Here is a 9,605-nt window from a genome sequence, read left to right as displayed (position 1 = left end):
GTGCGAGGTTAACGCCACCTCACCTCCACACCTGCCCACCAACCTCTCCCAAACTCCAGAAAGAAAAAAAGTAAGCACCAAACCGAGGTCCCCGAAAAGAAGGGAGAAGCGGCGGGGCGCGCAGCCTATGTCCGGCCCCGTCCTGCCAGCCGCACCGGGGCAGCGCAGTCCCGACCTTTGTTTCAAGCAATTACGTGGCAAAAGTTTATTTTCGGCGGGGCGGGGGAGAAGAAGCGTCCCCGGCGCTGCCGTGCCTCTCCCGCGGCCGCGCACATCCTCTGCTCGGCGGCAGCCGCCGCCCGCCCGGAGACGCGGCCGCCGTGCGCGGGCAGCTCCCGACCCGCTGGCGGGGGCCGTGGCAAGGCGGGGGCGTTGGGTCTTTGGTGCGCAGATAGGCGCTCCACAGGGGCCGAGCCCGTAGGGCGCCGTGAGCGCTGCCTCGGCTGGCTCCCTGCTCCCCCCGCCTCGTCCCGCCCGCCCTGCGGACGCACCCCGCTCCGGGATACCAGGGGCTCACTGCAGCAACAGGCACTCCCCACCAACCTGCCCCGCCGCCGCTGCCAGCGCCCTCTGTAAGCCTAGGGGCGGCCCGGTCGGCGGGCAGGAGTGGGGCGGGCCCGGCGGGCGGCGCGGGGCGGGCGGAGAGGGGCACCGCCCCCGCGACCGATCGGCGGCCGCGTTTATATGGGAGCGGCGCGGGGAGCCGCCGAGTTCCCGCAGTTCGTCCGCTGCTGTGCAGCCGCCGCCGTCGCCGCCTCGGCCCGGCACCCGCCGTCCCGCCCAGAAGGAGTCGGGACCGTTTCGGATCTCAAGCAAACGGCCCTCTCCTATCTAGTCGTGGCTTTTCCAAACCCTCCGAGGAGAGCGGGATCTTTCGGTCCTTCCTGTATATCCGACCATTACAGGATCTAGAAATGTCGACGACACTTTTATCTGCCTTCTACGACATTGACTTCTTGTGCAAGGTAGGGAAGAGCGCGTTTGCCCGGGCGGGACGCGGTCTGCCGCTGCCGCCGTGTTGCAGAGTGACGCTCCGGGCTGCCGGGGCAGCGCGTCGGGGCGGGAGGCCCGTGCCGGGCCGGGCTCTGCGGGCGGATCGCGGTCTGACAGCCGGCCGGGGACAGCGGCTGACGCAAGGCTGCGAGCCCCAGAATGCCGCCCTGTGGTCTCCCGGCGGCCGCGTTCGGGGCGGGCTGGTCCTGCAGCCGCGGGGGAGCCGGGCCGCCTTGCAGCCCTTGCCCGCGTGTTGCGCTGCCAGGAGGAACTTTTGAAAAAAGTTGCAGATGCAGCAGAGCCGGCGCGGGGGCTTCTCCCCGGCTCTGCCCTGCTCCGCCAGCGCTGGCGGCAGACCCGCTTTGCGGGGCGGTCGGGAGGCGGGACCCCCACCCCGACTCTCGCGGCTTGTCCGGCGGTGCTGCGTGGGGAGCCGTGGCCGTGGGCAGGCGGTCACCCGCAACACTCTTTCTCTCTCCCGCTGTCTCCCCCACCCCTTCCCCTCTCCCCGCCCCGGCAGACGGAGAAGTCCCTGACCAACCTCAGCAGCATGCTGGACAAGAAAGCCGTGGGGACCCCGGTGACCCCTCCCAGCTCCAGCTTCGCGCCGGGCTTCCTGCGGCGGCACTCGACCAGCAACCTGACGGCGCTGGCCGGCGGCTCCAAGTTCCCCAGCCCTACCGGCTCCAGCTCTTCTTCCACATCCTCCTCTTCATCGTCATCCTCCTCCTCCTCCTCGTTCGGCAATCTGAAGGAGACGGGCTCCGGCGGAGGCGGCGGCAGCAGCAGCCCCACGGCCTTGCTTAACAAGGAGAACAAGTTCCGGGACCGCTCCTTCAGCGAGAACGGCGAGCGTAGCCAGCACCTCATGCAGCAGCTTCAGCAGCAGCAGCAGGCGGCCGGCAAGGGGAGCGGCTCCGGCGGCGGCGGCGGGGCCCCCATCAACTCGACGCGCTACAAGACGGAGCTGTGCCGCCCCTTCGAGGAGAGCGGTGCCTGCAAGTACGGCGAGAAGTGCCAGTTCGCCCACGGCTTCCACGAGCTGCGCAGCCTCACCCGCCACCCCAAGTACAAGACCGAGCTCTGCCGCACCTTCCACACCATCGGCTTCTGCCCCTACGGCCCGCGCTGCCACTTCATCCACAACGCCGACGAGCGCCGCCCGGCGCCCGGCGGGGGCACAGCCGCCCCCCCGCCCGCCGCCGCGGCCGGGCCGCACCACCACCCGCACCACGCGCCCCCGCACCCCGCCGGCAGCACCGGCGACCTCCGCGCCTTCGCCCCCCGCGACCACCCGCTGGGCGGCGGCGGCTTCGGGCACCCGCGCGGCGGCGGCGGCGAGCGGCCCAAGCTGCACCACAGCCTGAGCTTCTCCGGCTTCTCCGCCCACCACCACCACCATCACCCCCCGCACCCCCACGGCACCGCCCCGCCGCCGCCGCCGCCCGGTGGCCGCCTGGACGCCGCCCTGCTGGAGAGCCCCGGCGGTTCGCGCACGCCGCCGCCGCCCGCCTCCGCCTCCTACTGCGAGGAGCTGCTCTCGCCGCCCTGCGCCAACAACGCTTTCGCCTTCTCGGGGCAGGAGCTGGGCAGCCTCATCGCCCCCCTCGCCCTGCACACCCAGAACTTCGCTGCTGCCGCCGCCGCGGCCGCCGCCGCCGCCGCCTATTACCGCTGCCAGCAGCAGCCGCCGCCGCCGCCCGGCGGGGCCTGCCCGCCGCCCCCCGCCTCGCCGCCCTTCAGCTTCCAGCCCCTCCGCCGCCTCTCCGAGTCGCCCGTCTTCGACGCGCCGCCCAGCCCGCCGGACTCGCTCTCCGACCGGGAGAGTTACCTGAGCGGCTCCCTCAGCTCCGGCTCGCTCAGCGGCTCCGAGTCGCCCAGCCTAGACTCGGGCCGCCGCCTGCCCATCTTCAGCCGTCTCTCCATCTCCGACGACTGAGGGAGGACGGGGCAGCGGCCGGGGGGCCCCGCGGCGGCCCTGCAAGTAAGTTACCGAGCGAAGAAAGCGAAACCTCTCCTTCCTCTCTATTTTTGGGTTGTTGTTTTTTTTTTTTTTTTAATATATCTATCTATCTATACACCGAGAGCTGAACAAAACGAGAAACAAAGCATTTTGCAAAAGGGCAAATGACACGAACTGAACAAACCTATTTTTATAGAGAGACCTTGGAAGAAGGGGATTTTTGTTTCGGGGGTTTTTTGTTGTTGTCGTTCTTTGGAGACAAGTTATGATACGCACCAGCAGCAGCCATTCCATCTGTGTTCGAAAAAAAAACAAACCAGCATTAGAAAAGACAGCACCAGAAAGCAACAAACAATCCGGGGAGTGCCGGCCTGCCAGCCCAGCTCCTCCAATCCTGCAGACACACAGAAAAAAAAGTTACAAACTAGTTTGTCTTTCAATCCAGTTCAAATAAAAACACAGAACATACTAAACCTATAAGCTTTTTTTTTTTAGGAAAAAAGAAAAAAGAAAAATCCAACATCCTGCCAAGAATATGCCTTGATAACAACCTTCTTTTTTTATATATATCTATATATTATTATTATAACAAATGCTAAAACCTTCATTCCAAAGTTTAATATTGGTTCCATTGCCACCACTTAGTGGATGTTTGGCTTAGAACAATTTTTTGTTGATGCTTTATTTGGAAGCACTCAACTGAGTTTAGTTTGTAATTGTTGGAGAATAACTGCTGATTTTTTTAAAATTTTTTTTTAGCTGTTTTGAGTTGATTGCATGAATGAGTCACTGCACACAACTCAATATGAAACTATTTAACTTATTTATTATCTTGTGAAAAGTATACATTGGTAATTTGTTCATACTGTATTTATCGGGTATGATGAAAAGCAATAGATATATATTCTTTTATTATGTTTAAATTATGATTTTCATTATTAATCGGCAAAATGTGGAGTGTGTTCTTTTCACAGTAATATATGCCTTTTTGTAACTTCACTTGGTTATTTTATTGTAAATGAGTAAAATTCTTAATTTAAGAGATTGTATGTAATATTTATTTCATTAATTTCTTTCTTTGTTTACGTAAATCTGAAAGATTGCATGGTTTCTTTATAGAAATCGGTCTCGATGCTGTGGAAGTAGTTTGCAGAATTTCTATGGGTTTTTTTAGAATGTAAATGGTTGTAGCCCGTCCGAGTTGAAATATGAGAGAAAAAAAAAAAAGAAAAAAAGAAAAGACTGACTGACTTAGCAATCAGACTTCAAAGTGGCAAATCTAATTCAGACTTGTTTAAAATAACCAAAAAGTATTTTTGTTGCCTAACTCCACGAATCACACTGTGATATAGCTCAAAATATGTAGCAATAATTGGGGGTCCCAGTATTATGTCTCACAGTGCCTTCTTTAGGGTCCATGCTTGCCTTAAATATCTCTCAACCAAATAAGTATTTTTCTTAATGCTTGAGATAATTTGAATGTAGGGATGGGTTTTAAGTACAGCAAAATTTCACCACTCTATTTTATAAGAACAGAGGCCATCTTTGGATCTGAAACTTTCTATAATACAGGAACATATCTTGTTTATTGAATTCCAAAACCTGTAATTTTTTTTTTCCTAATGTAGAAAGTTGGGAGTTTTCCAAAACTTTCCTGGACGGTGGATGAATGAGCAGTAGCTTAGTTTTGTTTGTACATAGGTACAGATTGAGCACTATGTACTCTTTTGGACTACTTTAACAGAAGTATGTTTTGAATGTAACTAAAGGATAAGTCAACTTGAGTTGTAATATATTTTTCGGGAGTCAGTTCACTACAAATTATGTGAGACTGTAAACTTTGTACTGTAAATGTTTTGTAGTTCTCCCAATAAAATTTTTTGGAAAAAAAAAAAAAAAAAGAAAAAAAAAAAAAGCCCAGTAACCCTTCCAAGTGCTGAAGCCCTGGCTGCCAGGCCAAGAGTATTTCTTGCTAAACACCACCACCCCCCCCCAATCACAGATATGTCTAGCTACAGATTAACCAGTTTGCACTGCCACTCCAGACCGCTCCTGCAGCCGTCGCTGGTCGGTGGCCAAAGTTAATAAACACTTCCAGAAGGTTCGGGAATGTCAGGGGTGTACTGTATCCTGCTTTTCTTTTCTTTTCTTTTCTTTTCTTTTCTTTTCTTTTCTTTTCTTTTCTTTTCTTTTCTTTTCTTTTCTTTTCTTTTCTTTTCTTTTCTTTTCTTTTCTTTTCTTTTCTTTTCTTTTTTCTTTTCTTTTCGAGGCTGGATAATCAAACCTCTGCTGCTTCGCTTCTACTGTAACAGCTGGAGTGGAAAAAATCTAGTACTGGCATTTATCAATCACATCGCTTATGGGGCTATGTGAATGTGCCATTAGCCTTCCTGGCTTGTTTGGGGTAAGGAGGAAATGGCAGTTTGGGTAATAAAAAGGCATAATTAAGGTTTACCCTTTGTCCCAAAAGCTTTGTTCCTCTTCACTCACAGGAATGCGGACTTCTGCCTCAATGCCCCCATCACCCAGCTGAGGGCATATCTGTGTTAATCGGGCTAGCATTAAATGTGCTAATCAGTTTTCAGGGCTTGAGTTTTAAACAAATTACCTTTTCGAGGGTGTATTTATATAACTAAATACTTGGCAGCCTGGGGACTGTGTGAGTATTAATACTGGAAGAATTTTAGCTAATATCTCCACAGTTTGGCACCCTGTTCCAATCAGTTCCCTAAACTTTTAAGTCACAATTTCTACCAACTTATTTCTGTTCTTTTGTCATACTAATAATAAATGTTGTTAACATTATGGCATCTCTGTGCTGCCTGGGCCGCCACAGCACTTTCTATAAATAGAAGGTAGAATGTAATACCGGTGCCATATGTTTGTGTAACAAACCTTAGGCTGACACTTAGTTTAAAATTAAAACAAACGTAAGCAATGTATGACAACACAGCCCAGCTACAGCAATCACCTTTTTTTAATGGATTCAGTCTGACATTTTGGCTCAGAATTGCTCCCTTTGATTTCCAGACTCATTTTTGATGAAACTTCTTTTTGTCACTGTCTGTACAGTGGCACCTGAGCTCTGATGGGTCCTTTCCCAGGCATCCCTGGTACAGATGCTTTGGCTGCAAGGAGCAGGCCCATGCCACTGTTCAGGAGGAACAGAGAGTAGCTGTTGGTTTGACCAGTGTCTAAGCTGACGTCTTAACTCACTTTTGGGATTTTGAAATTAATTTTCACACTAAAACTGCATTAATTAGGAGTGCATGCCTCATTTAATTTCAGATTTTCTTTCTTCTCTAGGTACAGTTTTTGCTTTTCTCCCTCTCCTACCCATTCCCCTGAGCCTGCCTTTTTCTTGCCGCAGTAGATAAGGACCTTATTTATTTCTGTATTTCCCTTATCTGGGACAGCTGTACTCGCATCAGTGCGGTACTTCCGTCTTCCCTGTGGTTTTCTGTTGGTTGAATGGGATCTTGGTGAGGGTGCTGGGCTTGGCTTTGTTGTCTCCTGGCTGGTAGAGGAGCTCTGGAAGCTTTACAACAGCTGCCCCACATGAATCACAATGGTGCTGGTGTCAGTGCGAGTGTTCTGTGCGTTAAAAAGTTGCTGCCAGGACAGGATGGGTGATGGCCCAGCGGTGTCTCCCAGCTGGCTGCTGGCGTGCCAGTCTGTGGGGACAGCTGGGCCTGAGCTGCTCTCTGCCCAAGCGACACTCTGAGGCCTCTGTGCTGCACCCTGTTCTGTTTGTATCTCCAAAGTGTGCTGCAACCTGGCCTGTTGCAGCATTCATGTTCCGCTGTTCAGAAATCCGGGAGTCCTTGAACTGGGAAGATAAAATGTCTGTTTCTTGTGCTGCACAATCAAGTGTTAACCTTTAAACTGGTGACTTAACGTTGTTGACTTAAGCAAATGTTCTCTTGCTTTCATTTCAAAATTCAGCAAAGCATGTAAAGCTGGTCAGGCCATTCAGAACCTTCTGCTACATTGCAATAAATCGATAAATACTGTGTAAAAAATAAACTGGTTTTTTTCAAGAGCTTTGTGTTAAGAAGGAACTCTAAGGTTTCTGCTTTTGCCATCAGAGTTGTGATACATCTCTTAATAGCTGGGGCACTTAAAAAGACTTTAAAGATCTGGAGAATGGGGATTTTACTAATTATTGGTTAGGACTGAGGCTTGCATGCTTGTTTCAGTTTACAGTCTGAAAGAAATTGTATCAAAGACTTAAATTGGTAGGAATGGATGTAATGGTATAGGTCTCAAAATAGGAATTGATTTAACATGGGTTGGTATGATCATTAGGGGATTTTCAAATGTATCGGATCAGTAGTTTTGATTTTTACTCCCTAATCCTCTCAGCTTCTTGGGGCCTTCTCATTTGTTTGGCTTTTCTCAGCTTGCCTGTGTCAGGTATAGTGGTGTGCTGTGACTCCTGCTCAGTGGAGGGATTGCATACCACCAAACACACTCGCAGCAGAGTGCCATGGAGCCGAGCTGATTTCACTGTACGCCCAGGTTTACCTTCATTTCAGGTGCGGAGCCTGGAGATGCAGCATGGTCCGTGTCACTCGTGGGCAAGGGCAGGTGGCCACAAGAGGAGCTGGTGACCGTGGGTGGAGCTGGTAGGCTGCTGGTTCCTCTCTGCTGTACTACTGAATGCAGAACACAGCAAAGCAGGGGTTAAATACACAGGTGGGGGATGAGCCCTTTTCCAGAACATCATTTCAATGTCCAGTGCAACTCTACATTACTTTGAAAAAGAAGTTACTGCCCTTCTTTCATTGACTGCCCCATCCCATCCTATCCCATCCCATCCCATCCCATCCCATCCCATCCCATCCCATCCCATCCCATCCCATCCATCAGTAGGTGTACAGCTGATTTTTTCAAAGAAAGGGTGCATTTGACAGCCTCATTTTTAAATAAGGCCTGAGATTGTAGTTATGTTTATGACCAAAATGTGCTTTTGCACATATTTTGCCACTATAGCATTAACGCTAAGGGACTTCCACTCTGTATTTTTAATAGTGTGGTCTGTCTCTTCTTGCTGACCTTGAGTGTGAGTATTATTTCTAGGAGTTTCAGGCAGTGGTGCTCTATCATTAAGAAGATAGGACATTTCATGTTTTGCCTGCTGACCCTACAGACCTTGGCAGCACATTAAGTCTGGAAACTGAAACTTAATTTTCTGACCTTTCAGCTTAAATTCAGATCCTCAGAGTTTTAAGGTGAAGATACTGGGCTTATCACTTTATTCCATCTGAAATACAGTTACCTTTTCCTTTTTGCTGGCTGTGCAGCTGGTTGGTGCCAGTCCAGAGCGGGGCAGGAATATCCTGAATGACCACAGCCAGGGACCTGTGAGTGCTCATCTGCTGCAGCACTAAGTGGAGGGTTGGGATGAAAGTTGCTTACTCAAGGTGATTTAGCAGCTTCTCCACTCTGTTCCTGGCCCTTTCTGACCCATTCCCTGAGCCAGCTCAGGCTGCTGATCTGGGAGAGCATCCTGGCACCTTGCTGGCACCACATGGCCCAGGGCAGGTGCTCTGTCCACTGCCACCTAGGGTCTCTTTGCCCCCAGCCAGCTCTGGTGCTTGCCACATTTGCCTGGGTATTGATGCATTTTATTAACCAGACAGAAAAAAAAATTGGTGTTTTCTCCTGGAGTAGAGTTGAAGTGGGTCAGTCAGGAGTCTGATGATTTTCAGAGCTCTGCAAGGGAGGAGGAGGAGGCGTGGGAGGAGGAAGAGCCCCCCATCCTGGAAAGAGGCAGGAGTGACAGGATGGAGGACAAGGCGTCTCCCCACCAATCTGCTAGGTTGACTTATCCCTCCTATGTAGGTTTTTTTCTGTTTGAAGAAATATTGTTTCCTCACATTTCTTTGGGAAATTCTTGGTGTGCCCATGCTAGAACTGCTTTTTTATATTGGTGATTATAAATCAGTCACGTGAACCTTGAGAATTTCTTGTGCCATTTGAACACATACCAACATTTAAGGGAAGGCTCATTTCAACACAGAGTTTAATTAATATGACTGTATTCCTGAATAGTTATGTTTACTGGAAGTCAAGTAATGATTGTGTGGCAAAGCACAGCATCCTCTGAGAAGTTCTGAATGTTAAAGGAAATGTTTGTTATCAGCTGGCATTTAATTTAGCAGGTTGTGTAAGTTTTGCAGCAGATGTACTAAACAACATAGGTTTATAGGTCTAAGTCCTCTATTAAAATTAATTTAATATTGGAGAGGAGGGTGGAGGAATGAGATTCCTCCCTTAAGGTCTAGAGAACCTTGTCTCTAAAAGAATTTTTTGTTTCAAAGCTTAGTCAAACAGATATGAGTTGTTTCATCTCTCCTTTCAAAGGGCTATAATGGATGTGTTAATGGGGGCATTTTTGGGGAGAACCCTGCAAAATTTGCATTCCTGAGGAAACGAGGGAAAATTACCCTGACAAGTCTCCTATTTGTTGCTGAAGAGGGATAGATGACATCTGCTGAGTAATTTCTATTCTGTACACCATCTGAGAAGGAAATACAGGGTAATTCAAACCCCCTTTTTTCTATCATGGTTAATAATATAAACAGGGAGCTGGGTATGCTGAAATCTAAATACTATGGTCCTATATCAATGGATCATTACCTTA

General features: G+C 50.2%; 1 protein-coding gene across 1 annotated transcript; it reads left to right on the top strand.

Annotated features, from left to right (window-relative positions):
• The first annotated feature begins 711 nt into the window (after positions 1-711).
• Positions 712-6,998, top strand: ZFP36L2 (ZFP36 ring finger protein like 2). The gene is made up of 2 exons (XM_082302497.1): positions 712-965; positions 1,514-6,998. The coding sequence occupies exons 1-2, from the start codon at positions 915-917 to the stop codon at positions 2,930-2,932; spliced, it is 1,470 nt and encodes a 489-aa protein (XP_082158623.1). The 5' UTR covers positions 712-914; the 3' UTR covers positions 2,933-6,998.
• Positions 6,999-9,605: the final 2,607 nt, after the last annotated feature.

This window comes from Coloeus monedula (assembly GCF_965178545.1).
Source record: "Coloeus monedula genome assembly, chromosome: 2".
Taxonomy (NCBI): domain Eukaryota; kingdom Metazoa; phylum Chordata; class Aves; order Passeriformes; family Corvidae; genus Coloeus; species Coloeus monedula.
Note: the sequence above shows the minus strand (reverse complement) of the source record. Positions and strands in the feature narration are given on the sequence as shown.

What these genes read in the sequence shown, in the direction of transcription:
- ZFP36L2 (XM_082302497.1), top strand. Translation starts at nt 915, where the DNA reads ATGTCGACGACACTTTTATCTGCCTTCTACGACATTGACTTCTTGTGC. An exon ending in ACATTGACTTCTTGTGCAAG is followed by an intron (nt 966 to 1,513) that starts GTAGGGAAGAGC and finishes CCGCCCCGGCAG; the next exon opens with ACGGAGAAGTCCCTGACCAA.